The sequence below is a fragment of the Sapajus apella genome, unplaced genomic scaffold, assembly GCF_009761245.1.
Source record: "Sapajus apella isolate SASKATOON/1434 unplaced genomic scaffold, GSC_monkey_1.0 scaffold16, whole genome shotgun sequence".
Classification (NCBI taxonomy): Eukaryota; Metazoa; Chordata; class Mammalia; order Primates; family Cebidae; genus Sapajus; species Sapajus apella.
This window is the reverse complement of record NW_022436956.1, coordinates 5108510-5126707: the sequence shown is the minus strand read 5'-3', so window position 1 is coordinate 5126707 and position 18198 is coordinate 5108510. Positions and strand designations below refer to the sequence as shown.

Here is an 18198-nt window from a genome sequence, read left to right as displayed (position 1 = left end):
ACCCGAGTGAGGCTCCCTCACGTTCAGGCCCTGAGCGGAGGGGAGGAGCCTCCCCCAGGGCCGGCGGGGGCGGGCAGGCGAGCCGGGCAGGTGCGCAGGCGAGTACGGCGGGAGGGGCGGGCCGAGGCCACACCCTGAAACTACCTGCGCCGGCCGGGTCGGAGCGTGAGAGCCGGAGCCAGAGCAGGAGCGAGAGGGAGCGGAAGAGAGAGAGCGCGCCAGAGACAGGGCACCGCGGCCGGCCCGGAACCCCGCCGCCTGCGCCCCGCTCCCCGCGCCCCGCGCCCCGCGCCCCGAGGGCCATGGGAGCCGGCTGCCAGCAGGGACCACGCCTCTGAGACCCGCGATCGGCCTCGGGGACCATGAGGAGCGATCAGGCCCATAAGGGCGGAGGGGGCCCGAAAGACTTCGGTGCTGGACTCAAGTACAGCTCGCGGCACGAGGTGAGCGCAGGCCGGGGACCCGGGGCTCGGTGAAGCTCCGCGCGCCTGACCCTGCAGCGCGGCGCCGGGCTCAGCCGGCTCCCCTGGAGTGCCAGTCGGTGGCCGGGCGCTGGGCGCACAGGTGGAATTTCCTGTTCGGCGGGTGCCAGGCCGTGGGCGGGCGGGGCTGGCCGGACCTTTGGTACCGGACAGGCTGCGCCCCGCCAGCGGGGAGGCGGGAAGACCCTGGGCCTGCCTGCGCTCTCCATCCTTCCTCTGGCGCTGTTAGCGCACATCTTGAAGAAACCTGGGGCTCGGAGTGGGGTTATTTGGGCGGAAGTAAAGTTCCAGGGGGTTTTGGAGTCTCAGTCATCCGTGGCCTCTGCAGAAAGTTTCTTTTGTCTTTCTCCTTCCCGGTCAAAAGGCACCTTAGGACCTTTCAGAGGACAACTGGGAGGCCAGGGCTTTGGCTGCTGGAGCTAAGGACTCCAGAGCTGGGATTGCCTGGGCTTCGCGACAGGGGATGAGCCCTTTGGGAAGGCGGCTCTCTGGGAAGAGTTGTGGGAACACATACACGTCTCGAGCCTTTTGCAAGGTACAGAAACAGGAAGCTCTTCTTTGGCAGAAAGAACAATGAAAGACCTATTGAAAGATCTCAAAAAGACTACATGTTCCTGTATGGAGTTGGGGATGGGTCGCTAGTCACTTCATTGAGGACCCACTTAGGTGGTAGTGCCCGGGCGGGACCAGCAGCCAGGTCTCTACCCTCTCTGTCCAGCGCAGATCCCCAGGTTTCCTGGAAAGCCAAAGCATACGAGGTCAGGGCGGCGCTGAGAGGCAGGGGCTGTTTGGCAGAGAGTTTTGCTCCTCTGCAAATGATGGCCTCCCTGTCCTGCCGACCCTCACTTTCTCCCCTCCTCCCGGGTGCCCCTGGGTTCCATAACCTCCGCCGTTGCTCCCAAATCAAACCTGATTTTGGTGCTATCTGAGATCAATTCCTTTTCTCCAAGAAGCATCCCGACTCAGGGAGCTGGCAGAAAATCAGACGCTTGGGCTTTGCGGGCTGCCCTGCACAGACAGGACCTGGGGCTGGCCTCTGTTGTTTTCTCCACTTTTCACCCTCAACAAGGAAGGAAGCTTCCAGTGCATTTGGAAGCTTGGGCCCTTGCCCTGGCAGTGTCTGTGCCCTGCCGTGAGGCAGATTCACCTTCTCGTCCTTGCTCTAATTGCTATATTTGTGAGTCCTTGTTAATTGCCTATCTGAGGCTCTAGACTCCTGCCTCCTCAACAGAGAGCCTGCTGTTTGGAATTTGTTATTTCAGGGCAGTCCCACGTCCCCACCCTACGTTTGTTCTTCATCACTTCCCTTTCTGAGACTCCCCTGCCCACAGCGGGAAAGCAGGGTCTTCCTGGTCGTGCATCCCAGCCTCTTTGAGCCATCTTGCCTCCCGACAGCGGCCAGGCTGGGGCTCACCTTTCACTCTGCCCCAGGATCCCACATTGAACAGACTTCTGCTGTCACCTGCAAGCCCCGGTTTTCGCTTCCTCCTCCTCTGTGAAGCTCATTTGCTCTCTGCACCCTCAGGCTGTTCCTTCGCTCTGCTTCTGTGATTTTCCTTCTCATGGCTTGCTCTTTGTCTTTTCTCCCGCCGGGCTTTACTGAGCTAACTCGGTACCTTGTCCTGGGCCAGGCATGGCTGAAGGGAAGGCTCTCGGAGACTAGTAAGATGTGGTTGTTTCCTTTAAAAACATCCGGTCTGGAGAGCTAGCTAAGAGACGAGTACCACAGTTAGCTGCGAGGTGGAGTATCCAGAGGAAAGTGACCATAGCTCATTTCCACGTCTTACAGATTCCTCCCACCCCGGGCCTCACCGGAAATCTCAGTCCCTGGGATCATCTTATAGTGTGTGTTTGCAGCTGGCATCTCCATCTCTGGCCCGCAGGTGTGGCTGCTGCCCCTGGGTTTGCTGTCTGGGTCAGCAGAGCCTGGCTCACAAGGGTGCTGTTCTTCCTGGGTTCCTTGTCCCCAGCTGCGTCCATCCCTGCACCCCTGTTTGGTGGTACTTGTATCTGACTGTCCCCTTCCCAAGGCCGATGGTGTGACCCCCAGCCCCACCCCCACTGTTCCCATCAAGTGTTCTCCATGGCCTCCAGAGCCCTGATGCACATTACATCTGGGGATGGTGTGAGCCCAGCCTGCAAGCAAGCGGGGGCACAGATGCCACTCTTTATGGCCATTAAAGAGAACCAGGAAGCTTACCTCCCTAGGGTCTTGATTGTTGAATATTTGATGGTGACTATGAAGCTGCCTTGATGTCCACTGGTTCCTTCTCAGGTCACGATTGCCCTAGTAAGACTGAGCATCCCTTAGGCATCAGAGACCAGGGTTGGAAAATTGGATGTTGTGTGGTCAAAATCAGATGTCTGGGGGCTAGGCTGTACAATTCTGCCTATTCAGAGAGTCATCTGCTTGTTAATTGGTCAACCATTCAGGCATTCATTCACATAACAAATATCTGCTAGGTAACCCACTGACTGAGCCTGTGGCAGGTGCTGGGAACTAGCAGTGGGGAAGATCCTAGACTCGCAGCCCTTGCCTTTGGGGCCACCGAGGGTGGTGTGGGATACAGGGAGCTAAATTCTGACTCATGAGTACTAGCTTCTCCATAAGCCCTGGGTGAGCACATGGCATCTCTCTAACCCAGGCTGGAAGGGCCTGGTTGGCCAATAGGGGCTGAAGGCACCTGTGATGTGGGGCAGGAGGTAACATGTGGCTGAGACCCGGGGCCACCTCGTCTAGCCACGCGATCTCAGAGATGTTACCCAATATCTCTAAGCCTTGGTTTCTGTGGCTGTAAAATGGGGATGACATATATGTGCCATGTTTGTTGAAAGGATTAAGAAGGATATTTTCCATGAAAGCCCTTTGTAAGTTGCAGTGTGGTGTTCAAATGATGCAGCTTGAGTTTTCGAGTTGAAAGTGATTTGAGACAAGCAGGAAGGTGATATAGTATCAGCAGGAGACGCATGTCGAGAAACCGAGAGCCCAGGTTGTCAGTGGGGCGCTGACCTTGCAGAGGAGTCTTCCCGCCCTGCCAAACACAGGGAAATGCCCCAAGGATTCAAGGAACCACTTGCCAGCAACAGAGACCTCTTCCTAAGACCTTCTGGTTTTCATTCCCCCCAACCCTGCGCTTAACCTAGCTTCTAGGAGACAGATCTTTCTATGAAAAGAAAATGCGTACCAGCTGTGTATCCCTTTCTCCCTTTCATCCCCTGCCCCTGCCACCTCAGAAAATTAAAGTTCTATTTTGTTTCATTTTTAAGAGATGGGGGTCTCACTATGTTGCCCACGCTGGACTCAAACTCTTGGACTCAGGCGATCAATCCTCCTTGTCTCAGCCTTCTAAGTAGTTGACGTTACAGACGTGGCCACTGTGCCTGCATTAAACTTTAGAGAACTGCCTTCTTTGTTCTCTACAGCGTGTGCTGGGCAGGTGTGTGCAGTGGGTGAGGGAGAGGGTCAGGAAGGCAGAAAGCAGCAGGAAGCTAGGATCGTCCTGTAGGTGCGGCCCCAGCTGCTGGAGTAGACAGGAAGTCTGCCTTCTCTGGGGCTTTGTGGACCCTTCCCTCTGCCTTGGCCCTGGGAACACCTGGAAATTCCTCGTTTAGGAGTTGGGAAAACTGAGGAAGAGAAGATGCCCCTAGCCCGATGGCTGCCTTCACCTGCTCTCAGTGGAAATGGTCAGGGGGTGGATCTGCTCAGAGCCGGCTTGTTGGCCCGATGCCACGTTGTCACAGGCTGCAGCAGGACAACCAGTCACAGCTCTCTTTTGCTACCTGGCCCTTACCCTGCTCCCTGGGAACCAGCCTGCCTACTGCTGTGGCCAGTGGCCTCTGTCCCTGGAACACTTCGGTCCTGGAGTTCCCTGATGTCTGTTCCTTCTCTGGTCTGTGGTTCTGCCCAGACTGGTGGCTCATGTCTCTCTTAAGAGAGAAGTTGTCTTTGGAAGAGGAAGGGAAATGTGACAGAGCCCTCAGGAGCCAGGTCCTGAAGACGGTGTTGCTTCTAACATTGTGCGGTGATTACTAGAGTGTCTAGGATACTAATCATCATTAGCATTTATTGAGCATGGCTGGCCCTTTGTCTTTTTTCCTGCCAAGCTTCATTGAACTAACTCTGTGCCTAGTCCTGGGTCAGGCATGGCTGAAGGGAAGTAAGATATGGTCTTACTGGTCTTTGAGACCAAGTATTACCCCTCTCAGAGACAAGTGCTATTATCATTCCTTTTTTTTTAGACAGGGTTTCCCTCTGTCACCAAGGCTGGAGTGCAGTGGTGCAGTCATGGCTTACTGCCACCTTAATCTCCTGGGCTCAAGCAGTTCTACTGCCTCAGCTTCCTGAGTAGCTGGGACTGCAGGTGGGCACCACCATGCCTGGCTAATTTTTGTAGAGGCAGGGTTTTGCTATGTTGCCCACGCTGGGCTTGAACTCCTGAGCTCAAGTGATCTGCCTGCCTCAGCCTCCCAAAGCGCTGGGACTACAGGTGTGAGCCACCACACCCCGCCTTATTATTATTACTTTTTTATAGGTGAGGACAATGGAGCACAGAGAGGCTAAGTAACTTGCCTGAGATCACAGAGCAAAATAGTGCAGGAATCCGGATCGGAGCCCAGGTAGTCTGGCCCTGCTGTATCCTATGTGGACTGTGACATGTGGGACAGGGCTGTCAGCCCACAGGACTCAGGAGGGGATGACATACTAAAGGTTGAGAATTCATCTGATTTGGGTAAGAAACTGGATTTCTCTTCTCAGGATGTTTCTGAGATGCCTGGGACTAAATTATAGAAACCATTTGGTAGGATGGGAATAGAAACTTCTGGAATTCTCCGAGGTCGTAGCCTGGCCTGGTTGGCAGTGGTGAGAAGTGTGTTTGGCATTTGCTCATAGCTCTTGGGCAGTAGTTGCCCTTTTTGTTAAGAACCTTTCCAGAAGCAGCTCCCTGCTAAAAATTCTGTCTCAGGTGCTCCTATTATCAGAATTTGCCTGTTTGGCCTGGGCTTTGCAATATTTCGGGATTTTTTTCCCTTGAATCCTGTGATAGTTGGCTAACTGATCAAACTCTTGGATCTTTTGACGCTTTTTGGCCCACGTTGGTGATGCGGAGGTGGTGGTGGGGCTGATGACGGTGGTGGTGACGGTAAAAGGTGAAGAAGAATGTGACGACAGTCATTTCTGCCTTTCACTAAATATCTACATTTCAATTCATGACCTCACTTTACCCTGACAACAGCCATGTGGGGAGGCTGGGCTGGTGGCTTTCACCTGTAATCCCAGCACTTTGGGAGGCCGAAGTGGGTGAATCACAAGGTCAGGAGTTCAAGACCAGCTTTGCCAACATGGCAAAACCCTGTCTCTACTAAAAACACAAAAAATTAGCCAGGGGTGGTGGCGGGTGCCTGTTATCCCAGCTACTCGAGAGGCTGAGGCAGGAGAATTGCTTGAATCTGGGAAGGGGAAGTTGCAGTGAGTTGAGATGATGCCATTGCACTCCAGCCTGGGTGACAGAGCAAGACTCCATCTCAAAAACAAAACAAAACAAAACCAGCTATGTGGGTAAAAAGAATGCCCACTTCACAGATGAGAATACCGAGGCTCAAAGGGTTTGTGTAAAGGCAGTAAGAAGTAGAGCAAGAACTCAAACTTAGATCTGCACAACTTCAAAGCCTGTGAGCTCATCACGATGCCATTATAAAACTGTATTCCAGAGATGGTGGTGATGGTTATGTATCCCCAGAAAATGGTTAGAACATGTTATTCACCAGAGAGCTGTGAGCACATAAAAAGGAAGTGGCGATCACCTGGCGCCAGTGCTGGTGCGCTGCAAACATCATAGAAAACCAACTTGTCTGGTTTCCCCTTTTGATGCGGTTTCTTAGCTGGTGGACCAGGAGCACAGCTGGAGATGCAATTTCAACAGGCTTTACATTGATGTCGCTTTATGTATTATACATATGATTAAAAATTATGGGGGAGGTTTTAAAATGAAAAACGATTCACCCACTCATGCCAACAAATCATTTTTCACACCTCTTTCCCTTCCTTACTGTCTGTGGTTCAGCGTATTGAGTTGGTGGTTGTGCACATATCCCTTGTATCGTGGGCAAGGTGTTTGATTGGCTCCTGTCTGCTGGGCCCGAAGCCCTGGGTGCTGGAGGATGGAAGGTCTGGTAGGCTTGTGTCTGTTTGAATGGCTGTGCCTAAGTGGGGACCGTTCCTGAGTCCACATCACTTTGGGTGGTGATCTCAGGCTGCCCCTCACTCCTTCCTGGGTTCTGTGCCATTTGTTGTTTAGTAACAGCTCAGATGAAGACCTGGGACATTTGTCTATCAGCTCGTTAGATGACACCAGCTGGGAGGGAAAGGCCGATACCTTGTATGACTTGATTATGAGTCAGAGCATCTGGACAGCCTGCCTGATAGGCTGCACTGAGCAGCATGTATCCATCTGGGTCAGGAGTCAGTGCTGTGCTCATTGCACCACCTCCCTCAAACGTGGAACAGAAACCAGGAGATCCAGGGTTCTGAGTTGACAGCGAGCCCAGGAGAGACCAGGCGTGGAAGTGTGACTGCCCAGAGTTGAAGTGTGTTTTCTTCCCCTCCTGTTTTTATTTGGTTATACCTTTGAAAAATTATCATCAAAAGAGTTAATATGTACATATTTAAAGAAAACTTGGGCCTGGTGTGGTGGCTTATGTCTGTAATCTTAGCACTTTGGGAGGCCCAGGCGGGTGGATCGTGAGGTCAGAAGATTGAGACCATCCTGGCCAACAAGGTGAAGCCCCACCTGTCTCTACTAAAATACAAAATATTAGCCAGGTGTGGTGATGTGCACCTGTAGTCCTAGCTACTTGGGAGGCTGAGGCAGGGGAATCTTTGAAGCCGGGAAGTGGAGATTGCAGTGAGCCGAGATCACACCACTGTACTCCACCCTGGGTGACAGAGTAAGACTCTGTAAAAAAAAAACATTTAGGAAGGTTTTTTTTTGGTCACACAATATAGAAATGTGCAATGTAAAATGTGAAATTCCTCTAAAATTTCCTCTCCCAGATTTTAGAACCTCTGTAAATTGTTTGGTTGATATTCTCCCACAAGTCTTATGTGCGTGTTCTGCTGTTTGTGTGCACATCTATTCTCCTCCAAATGGAGTAGTCACTAATTCCACTCTGCAGTAAAGCCATGATTGTGGTTAATGAACTTATTAAACATTCATTAGATATCATACCTCATGATTGCATTGTGGAGCAAGACAAACCTCCTTCCCTCCCCTGTCACAGGAGGCTGGAAGGGAAGGTGTTGGGGAGGGATCTCCCAGAGTTACTCCAAGGAAATTCCTCAGCTGAGTTTGAAGGGCAGAAGTGACTATTTTTTCCTTTCTGAGACAGGGCCTCACTCTGTCGCTGAGGTTGGAGTGCAGTGGCACAATCTCGGCTCACTGCAACCTCTACCTCCTGCTTTCAAGCAATTCTCCTGCCTCAGCCTCCCAAGTAGCTGAAATTACAGGTGTGTGCCACCGCACGCGGCTAATTTTTGTATTTTTGGTAGAGACGGGGCTTCACCATATTGACCAGGCTGGTCTTGAATTCCTGGCCTCAAGTGATCTACCTGCCTTGGCCTCCCAAGGTGCTGGGATTGCAGGCATGAGCCACTGTGCCCAGACTATTTTCTTTTTTTTTTTTGGAGATGGAATTTTACTGTTGTTGCCCAGATGGGATTACAGGCATGTGCCACCATGCCTGGCTAATTTTTGTAGTTTTGTGGAGACAGGGTTTCTCCATATTGGTCAGGCTGGTCTCAAACTCCCGACCTCAGGTGATCCACCCTCCTCGGCCTCCCTGTCTGCTGTTGCCCAGACAGGGGTGCAATGGCGCGATCTCGGCTCACCCAAACCTCCACCTCCCAGGTTCAAGTGATTCTCCTGCCTCAGCCTCTTGAGTAGATGGGATTACAGGTGTGAGCCACCGTTCTTGATCCTATTTTTTTCATTTAACGTTCTGTCTTAGATAGCTTTTCCACTTTATTATCTACTTTTTGAAAAAATGTTTCTGATTGCCTCATGGGCTTTCATCAAGGGAACACATCATTCTTTCTTTCTTCCTATAATTGTTTTATTGTTTGAGTGTGTTACTTGAATGCATTATTGGACAATTAATGGAAAAAGAGCACAGACAGAATGAGGGAGGTAATTAGCAGGCAGCCCCTGTGGAGGCCACGATGATTAGACCTCTTGTGGGTTATGCTGGTGAAATCTGGAAACAGTGCCTTCAAGGGAATATGGCTAAGGGTGAGATTGAATCAGATGGCCAGAGGTTTAGAAAACATTTTGTTTGAATAATCAGAGGAGTTGAGGATGTTTAGCCAGAGGAGGTGCAGACCGAGAGAGCCACCAGCACCAATGTAGACCTTCCACTGGAGTGTCTCCTGAGCTGGAGAAACTGGGCTGCTTCTGTTGCAGTGCTAATTAGTGCAGCTGTGATTGCGGTGCTGATCACGGTGGAAGGAAGAGTTTCCTAATACTGGTACTAAGGAAAACGCTATTTCCTCCAAAAGAATCATCCCGGCAGGATGAGCGGTGGGTGACGTGGCCTCTAGAATCTGTTCCAGCTCTGAGAATCCAGTTCCAAGGGTAGACCCAGCAGTTATCCCTCACTTGTATCCTATTCCTTGTATCCAGGAGAGAGTCTGGTTCTAATAGAGGACACAGACCTCTCAGTGCCCCCCCCGGGGGCCCGTTTGCATAGTTGGTCCTTTTCCCAAATCAGGTGCTCAGATTTGTAGCCGTGGAAGGGTGTTTCAGAACCTAGCCAGGCTGAAGGCGGGCTTGGGTCTTTCCTGCTAGCTTCTGCAGATCCCTGGGTTCCCCAAGGCAGAAACAGATGGTGGCACCTCCATGCCATGGAATTCGACTCAGCCATGAAAAGGAACAAGCTGATGGATGCGACAACTTAATGACCTCCAGGGAATGTTGTGCAGTTAAAATAAAGCCAACAGTGCCATACATACTGTATTATTTATTTATATAACATAATTTTTGAAGTGACACCATGTTAGCAGCAGGGACAGATTGGCGATTGTGGCGCTGAAGGAGTGGGGAACAGGAGGGAGGTGGCTGTGGTTACAGAAGCCACAGGACATCCTCTTGTAGGGGCTGTTCAAATTTGACTGTGATGCTGGAGAGGAGCCTCTGCTAGTGATGACATACATAGAACTTAATACTCACATGCGTAGCAGTGAGACGGGAAATCTGAATAAGATCTGCGGATGATACCGCTGCTGTGGTATCGTGGTGTAGTTTTATGAGGTGTGACTATTGGGGGAAACTCGGCCAGCTGTACAAGTTCGTACAACAATCTCCACAATCTCAGTGTTATTTCCTACAACTGCATGGGAACCTACAAGTATCTCAATAAAAACATCAATAATAAAAGGCGCACTAGCTCGTGAAATCAGAATGTGGATTTAGTAAAAAGTCAAGAAAATGAATGAAAAGAAGTTACGAGGCACTGGCTGCAGCTCTTGTTTCTCTTGTTGGGTTTTGGGGGCTCTGCCTGCTGTGTGACTTGGGGTGGAGGAAGGGTGGAGGAAGGTGGGGTGGCTGGGCCGGGAAGTGGGTCTGTGGCACATAAGGAGGGGGCTGGTGTAAACGGTGGGATTAGAGAGTCAGGGATGGAATTCTCTGGCCAGAATTAGCAAAAGAGGTTATGTCCTGGTGTGTGTGTTTTGGGGGCGACGCACTGAACTGAGGCCCAGGAGAGGAGGCGATTGGGCAGAGTCCAATCTTAAATGGGGTCTGAGGACAGTGGGTGGCCAGGCCAGGTCTGACCCCAGAGAGCTTGGGGGACTGCCAGCAGAGCCCTGAGGTGTGGACCGAGTATTTTCTCCCCTTTTTGGTTGAAGGCACTTGGCACCTGGTGGATTATTCCAGCCTGCCCTGGGGAGGCTGCCTAAATCTGGTTATGAGGAGAGAAGACCTTCCATCAATCCATCAATTAATCAATCAGGTGCTACCTCTGGGCAAGGCCAAGGGTGGAGGGGGAGGGAGAAAGGCAGTAGGAAGAGGAAACCGGGGCACCATGACCACCTAGGGCTGCCAGATCCACCCAGCATGGTGCAGGTTGGGGAGGAGGTGAGGCCCCTGGGAGAAAGTAGTGTGACTTGGTGTGGTCCAGGGAGGATTCCTGGTGAGGCTCAGCTTTGGCCTGTGTGCTCGAAGGCAGGCAGGGTTCTGTAGGCAGTAGGGGAGACTAGCCATTGTGAGCAGACAGATCGGACTGCCTAGGAACCTCTTGGTTCCTAATAGGCTTGGGGGACCACCTGGCTAGACCCGAGGTCCGAGTTGGGGGAGCCAGTGCCCGTGGACCAATGTTGAAGGGTGACAACCCATTTACAGTGATGGGGGCAGCAGGGGTCTGTCTCTTGGGCCCAAAAAGTGAGCTTTGTAGTAGATAGAGTTTTCCGGAGTATTCCTTCTTTTCTTTTGAAATCAACACTGTGTTTATTGATTTAGACTACTTTATCGAGGTACAACTGATGTACAAAAAGCCGTACCTATTTAATGTGTACAACCTGATGAGTGGACGTATGGTGACACCAGGGACACCATCACCATAAGTTAGGCTGTAAAAATATCTATCACCTTCCAGAGTTTCCCCTGCCCTCTTATCTATTATTCTATTTATCTATAATAATACTTATTTTGTGGCAAGAACACTTAATACGAGATCTCTTTTTGAATGTATAGACTGCCTTTTGTCTATGCATTCATTCGCTAAGTTTGTTTCCACATCTTGGCTTCTGTGAACGGGATGCAGTGAGTACGGGATGCAGCTCTCCCTTCAGGGTCCCGGTTTCAATTCTTTTCTTTGGATGAATACCCGGAAGTGGGCTTGCTGGGTCAGCAGAGCGTGACCTCTCTGGGCTTCAGTGGACTTTCCTGCAATATTGGCGGGGAGGTGGGGGGTCTCGTGAGTGGTGCAAGGTCAGAGATAACGAGGTGCCTGCACGTTTGTGCCTTTCCACAAGGTCAGACTTTTATTGATGCAATTTCAGTCATAAAAGCCACGAACCACATGGAGCTCTCAAAGAGACAATTCTCCTTAGTACTTCCTGCTCACTCGGAGTCAGAGCCTTGGGCACACGGGCTGAGGCTGCGCCACAAGTCAGCCAACACTGCAAACCATACATAATAATATACTTAATCAATATATAAGTGTATAGATTAAACATTCCACATCAGAGTAACATTTATCATCAAGAGAAAGGGGTTAGGAAAAAGGGCTAATGAACTAGTCCAGGGAGAGCCGGGAAGACAAAAAGAACCTCCTGCTCTGGCCTGGGCAGTCTGTCAGTTTCATGGGAAAGAGTTTCTGATGTCGGCAGAGGGTTCGCTGGCAGATGCTAGGTGCTTATCACGAATGACAGCAAGATAGTGTCCATTAAGACAGCCATTTCAGGCTGCTGAAGTCCTGCTCTTTTCTCTTGTTTTGTTTTTCGTTTCTTTTGTTTGGCTTTTTTGTTTTTTTTGCCAGGGTCTTGCTTTGTTGCCCAAGCTGGAGTGCAGTGGCGTGATCACAGCTCACTGCAGCCTCGACATCCCAGGCTCAAGTGATCCTCCCACCGCAGCCCACTGAGTAGCTGTGCCACCATGCTGAACTAATTAAAAAATAAAATTTTGTAGAGATGGGGTCTCACTGCATTGCCCAGGCTTGTCTCAAACCCTGGGCTCAAGCAATCCCCCCACCTCAGCCTCCCAAAATGCTGGGATTCCAGGTGTGAGCCACTGTGCCTGGCTGTCCTCTTTTTATGGCCACAGAGTCCTCTACTGAGGACTGACAGTAGAGGAGTATGCTTGTGTATATCCTTGTCTGGTTGGATGCTGTGTTTATTTATCTGCAGGACGTCTTGTCCCTGCTGACAAAGCGAAACGTAAGATGATGTCTTTTTCTAAGATGGAGTTACTTATGTCAAGGGTGCTCTGTGCAAGCCTCACACATCTGCAATGGGACCCTGTAGGGGAACAAAGAACTGGCTTCAGGCAGGACTGCCTGACACAAGTCTCTTCTTTCCTTTCTGGGGGGCCGGTGCTGGGGAGGGTGTGGTATAATCAGGTGAGTGGTCAGGGCTGAGAGCCTGACTCGTTGGGGTAAATACTTTTCTCGGTGCCTCAGTTTTCCCCTCTTAAAAGTGGGTTAATAACCCCTTATGACCTTCCAAATAGAACATAATTAGCTAATTCCTGCTAATGACTGACGACTACCTACTATATCTCTTTGATTTTAATTTCTCCACCCACAGTTCACCCATCTGCCCGAAGCCAGGCAGCCCCATTCCTCCCTTTGGTCTGGTGGACCAACTGGAGTTCAGATTCAAACTTCAAAACAAAATGAAAGCTGGGCACGGTGGCTCATGCTTGTAATCCCAGCACTTTGAGAGGCCGAGGCGAGCGGATCACCTGAGATCAGGAGTTTGAGACCAGCCTGGCCAACATGGCAAAATCCCATCTCTTCTAAAAATACAAAAATTAGCCGGGTGTGGTGATGGGCGCCTGTCATCCCAGCTACTCGGGAGGCTGAGGCAGGAGAATTGTTTGAACCCGGAGGCGGAGTTTGTGGTGAGTTGAGTTAGTGCCACTGCACTCCAGACTGGGCAACAGAGTGAGATTCGGTCTCAAAAAATAAATAAATAAATAAAGCCCACCCAAAATGAAAGACCTTAACAGCACAAGTCTAGTGTGTGGGCCTCAAAGGCCAGTGGGGAGTGGCCTGGCAGGCTGTCCCAGGAGCCCAGGAGCCAGTCCTTGGCTGGCCTGCATCCACCCACCTTTGCCACTCTGCCCCGACCCATGCTCCAGAGGGGCTCTGCTGCTGTCCCGCTTCCCTGAAGCCCCTCCATCCACTGAGGATGCAGGGACTGGCCTCCGGGAGAGAGAAGAAGGCCAACCAGGGTGCCCCTACCCACTCATGCCCATGGGTGATTTACCCCACAAGGCCAGAGAGTGCTGGCCAGGTCACAGCGTGCTCTGGCCTCAGCTTACACATCAAGCTTCTGGTAGTTTTCAAAAACATTTTTTAAAACAATGAAAACCTTGTTTCAAATATATTTTTTTGCAAGCCCTCAAAATAATGCAACAATTGGCTTGAAGCAGGAGCAGGGCACAGAGGGTCTCTGGATCATTCCTTAAGACAAGTTGGGGACACAGACAGACCCTGCATGGACAGACCCTGCAGGAGGTGGGAGACTGCAGCCCCAGGAGCTGCTCTGCCGCCTCTGAGGGCTCCCAGGGGATTGTGAGGGAGGCGGCGGCGCAGCAAACACACTCATTATTTTGGACATCTCTGTGCCATGTAGGTATTTTCAGTAAATATCACCTCTAATTCTTACAGCAACTAGGCTTGATTTTCAGATGAAAAAAGGGTCAAGAGGCTTTATCAAAAACCCAGATAGCTGAAAGTGTGGCAGAGCTGAATTTTGAACCCAAATCTATCTGACTCCAAAGCTAGTGTTGCCCCCCAACCCGCACGAGGCCCTTTGCTGCTTCTCCTGGGGGTGGGGTGTGTGGGTGCGGGGCGGGGTGGGGTGGCAGTTATGACCAACTCCCTATATAGAACCACCCTTGACGTAAGTAACTCCATCTTAGAAAAAGACTTCGTCTTACATTTCATAGGGCACTTTGCCGACAAGGACAAGGTGTTTGCTTGATAAATTTAAAGACTGCTTCCATCCAGACAAGCACACTCCTCCACTGTCAGTCCTCACCAGAGGACTCTGTGGCCATAAAAAGAGCAGGACTTTGGCTGTTCAGCCTCTGTTGTCACTGGAGATAAGCACCCAACATCCACTGCCAAAGGCTCTGCCCACATCACAGACTCTTCCCTGAAAGACTGATGAACCGCCCAGCCCAGCCCAGCCCAGACTTTTTAGTCTTCATGGCTCTCCATGGACTGGTTCATTAATCCCTTTTCCTATCCCCTTTCTCTTGATATGTTTCTCAGGTTTGCCATAAGTGTTACCTCATGGTTCCTGATGATTACAAGTCTGGTATATCTTGCATGGCTCTGCATGCCGAGAGAGCATTCATGTAGGAGAACTGCAGGTTACAGAAGTGTTCTCTGAATTTCATTTATGGCTGGAATTTCCAGCTGAGTGGCAAATTCATTATATCTGTCACATACCGTCCCTAAGATAGCTGATTTTCTTGGATTTCTTTGTCCCTGTGTTAGATTGTTCCAAGTCCATCTCCAGATTTTGTTGGGTCTAAATATGGGTGCACAGCTCTCTAGGCTGATGTGATCCAGTCCCAGAGGGCTAGAACACATCTTGGCTGATTGGTTTCTTTTCTTTTCTTTTTTCCTTCTTTCTTTTTCTTTCTTTCTTTCTTTCTTTCTTTCTTTCTTTCTTTCTTTCTTTTCTTTCTTTCTCTTTCTTTCTTTCTTTTCTTTCTTGCATCTTTCTCTCGCTCTCTTTCTTTCCCTTTCCTTCTTTCTTTCTTTCCTTTCTTTCTTTCTTTCTTTCCTTCCTCTCTCTTTCTTCTTTCTTTCTTTCTCTCTTTCTCTCTTTCTCTTTCTCTCTCTCTCTCTCTCTCTTTCGAGACAGTCTTGCTCTGTCACCAGGTGCCATGCTAGAGTGCAGTGGCATGATCTCAGCTCACTGAAACCTCCGCCTCCTAGGTTCAGCAATTCTCCTGCCTCAGCCTCCTGAGTAGCGGGGACTATAGGTGCGTGGCACCATGCCCAGCTAATTTTTGTATTTGTTAGTAGAGAGGGGATTTCACCATGTTGGCCAGGATAGTTTTGATCTCTTGACCTCGTGATCCGCCTGCCTTGGCCTCCCAAAGTGCTGGGATTACAGACGTGAGCCACCGCGTCCAGCCTTCTTTCTTTTTTTTTTTTGAGACAGAGTCTCTGTCTTGTTCAGGCTGGAATGCAGTGGCGCCATCTCCGCTCACTGCAACCTTTGCCTTCCAGGTTCAAGAGATTGTCCTGTCTCAGCCTCCGAGTAGCTGGGAATACAGGTGTGTGCCACCACACCCGGTTAATTTTGTATTTATAGTAAATAGGGGGTTTCACCATGTTGGCCAGGCTGATCTCAAACTTCTGACCTCAGGTGACCCACCTGCCTCAGCCTCCCGAAGTGCTGGGATTACAGGCGTGAGCCACCACACCCAGCCTTGGCTGATTTGTTGATGGTTCTAATGGTTTATGATTTGGTAGTTTTATAACAGTTCATGACGTTTCCTGCTTGTGCAGGGATCCGAGGCGTTTCTGTGCCTGATAGTGCCATGGTGTCTGCTCCATTCTCCCACAGATGGGGGGACAGTCCGATTGTGCTCTGTCTTTGGCAAAACTCCGTTCTTAGTTTTAGTGACTCTGCTGTGGTGTATTCTCTGTCCTCGCTTGTGTCCTGAGGTCTGCGATTCTGATAGTTATCATCGATAACTCTTTCTCTAGTTATTGTAGGTCCTTCTGTATATACACACCCCAGTGGTCATTGTAATCTAAGTTCTCTGCAGGGGTTCCTCCCTAAAACTTACCTCTGACAGGGATTTACTTTTCCTTAAAATTCTTTGAGCTGGCTCTTTTCCTGTCTGGCAATCTGTGAGATATTTTGCATTAAAAGTGCAGGGATTTGTTTCCCCTCAGGGATCAGACAGGGAGTCTTTCTGACTTCCAACTCTATTTGGGCAACTGTTCGATTTCCCACCTTGGTCAACTGTGTGAGTGGGGATCATGCAATAATTGGCTTTCTCTTCTTTCAGACGAGTTAAAAATTTGTTTGGCCAATTCCCATCTCCTAAGTTGAGACCATGCTTACTATGCGCCTTTCTGGCTGCACCAGCTTCCTAGCCTGGAATCAGCCGAGATCGTGTCAGCTCTTGGAGCTATAGGATGTGGGTAAAGAACCCCATCACCTGAGGGTTTCCTCAGGAAGCCAGACTTTCAAGGTGAAGTGAGATTATGTTTCTTTTTCGAGAGGGCGGCAGTTTGTTTTTTCAAACGGCTCGATTTCTTGAACTCCCGACCTCAGGTGATCCGCCCGCCTTGGCCTCCAAAGTGCTTGGATTACAGGCATGAGCCACCACGCCCAGCTCAAACGGCTCGATTTCTAATTTAAATGTTAGTGCAGGCTTTGGCCTTAGAATCCACTGTGCCAGCTATGCCTGCTAAGCTGATTGTGCCAATTCTCATGAGTGGTGCGAGGTCACAGACAACCAGGTCCGTGCACCTTTGTGTCTTTCCACAAAGTCAGAGATACTGATGCGACTTTAGTCACACTTGAGCCGCACGGAGTTCCCGAGGAGACGGGTCTCTTTAATACTTCCTGTTTACTCCATAGTCAGAGCTCAGGCACACAGGCTCCAACCACTCCAGCCAACACTGCAAACCATACATCATAATATGCTTAACCAATATATCAAAGTATAGATTCAATATTCCACATCAAAGTAACATTTAACATCAAGAGAAGGGGGTTAGGAAAAAGGGTTAACACACCAGTCCAGGAAGAGCCACAAAGACAAAAGCAATCTCCTGGTCTGAGCTGGGCCGTTCGTCAGTCTTGCAGGGAAGTTTCTGATGTTGGCAGAGCCTTCGTTTGTAGATGCTGGGTGGTTATCACGAGTGACAGCAAAACGCTGTCAGTGAAGACGGCATCTCGAGCCTGCTCTTTTTATGGCCACAGAGTCCTCTGGTAAGGACCAACCGTGAAGGAGCGTGCTTGTGTGCTCTTGTCTGGATGGATGTGGTCTTTATTTTGTTATTGTTGTTTTTGGAGATGGAGTCTTGCTCTGTTGCCCAGGCTAAAGTGCAGTGGTGCGATTCTGGCTCATTGCAACCTCCGCCTCCGGGGTTCAGGCAATTCTCCTGCCTCAGCCTCCTGAGTAGCTGGGATAACAGACGCATGCCACCACACCTGGCTAATTTTTGTGTTTTTAGTAGAGACAGGATTTCACCATGTTAGTCAGGCTGGTCTCGAACTCCTGACCTTGTGATTTGCCCACCTTGGCCTCCCAAAGTGCTGGGATTACAAGCGTGAGCCACCATGCCTGGCCAAATATAGTCTTTATTTATTAAGCAAAACGTCTTGTCCCTGTTGGCAAAGTGCCCTATGAAATGTAAGATGAAGTCTTTTTCTAAGACGGTGTTACTTATGTCAAGGGTGCTCTGTACAAGGCTTCTGGTCCCTTGGCTGCATGGGGAGGGCCCTGGGAAGTGCTGGGAGTTGGGACAGGACCCCGACTTGAAACCTGCAGGAGCCGGCTGCTGGCTGGCAGAGACCCACTGGGTTTCTGTGTTGACGAAGTCCTCACAGCAGTCTTCACAGCCGGCTGACTCAGAGCTGGGGGTACTTTCCTTCAGGCTCCAACCAGGTGTGGAGACTTGTGGTTTACTTCCTTCTGTGGGAGTTCTGGGCTGTGGGTCAGCTTTGTGTTCCCCTGATGGGCTGGAGTTACAGATATTTCTGGATCTTCCTTGGGGCCCTGCAGCCCCGTTCTCCAGCAGCTCCTTCTGGTGAGGCAGCTGAGGGCGGTGACGGGTCAGAGGGAAGGTGGGCAGGCAGGGGTTTTGGGGTGTCCACTACCAGCTGGCTGGGCCTGCGGCTGGCCCTGTGCTCTCCCGGGAGGACCTGGAGTGTGTGTCTCTGGGAAAAGTGATAGCTTTGGGGACTTCTGGGACGATGCTTATAACCAATTGTGGGAGGGTCCCCAGGGCATGGAAC

General features: G+C 50.5%; 1 protein-coding gene and 1 long non-coding RNA gene across 2 annotated transcripts in view; one reads left to right on the top strand and one right to left on the bottom strand.

Moving 5' to 3' along the window:
- Positions 1-191: 191 nt before the first annotated feature.
- The window catches only part of ST14 (suppression of tumorigenicity 14), a 46688-nt gene continuing 28681 nt past the window's right edge, over positions 192-18198 (top strand). The window contains exon 1 of the mRNA XM_032284970.1: positions 192-443. Coding sequence (XP_032140861.1) covers positions 363-443 — 81 coding nt within the window. The 5' untranslated portion in view covers positions 192-362. The remainder of the gene's footprint in view (positions 444-18198) is intronic.
- LOC116556032 lies at positions 15672-17216 on the bottom strand. Its single transcript, XR_004270797.1, has 2 exons — positions 16575-17216; positions 15672-16487 (listed from the first exon to the last, which is right to left on the bottom strand). It is a non-coding gene; the product is annotated as an uncharacterized LOC116556032 (long non-coding RNA).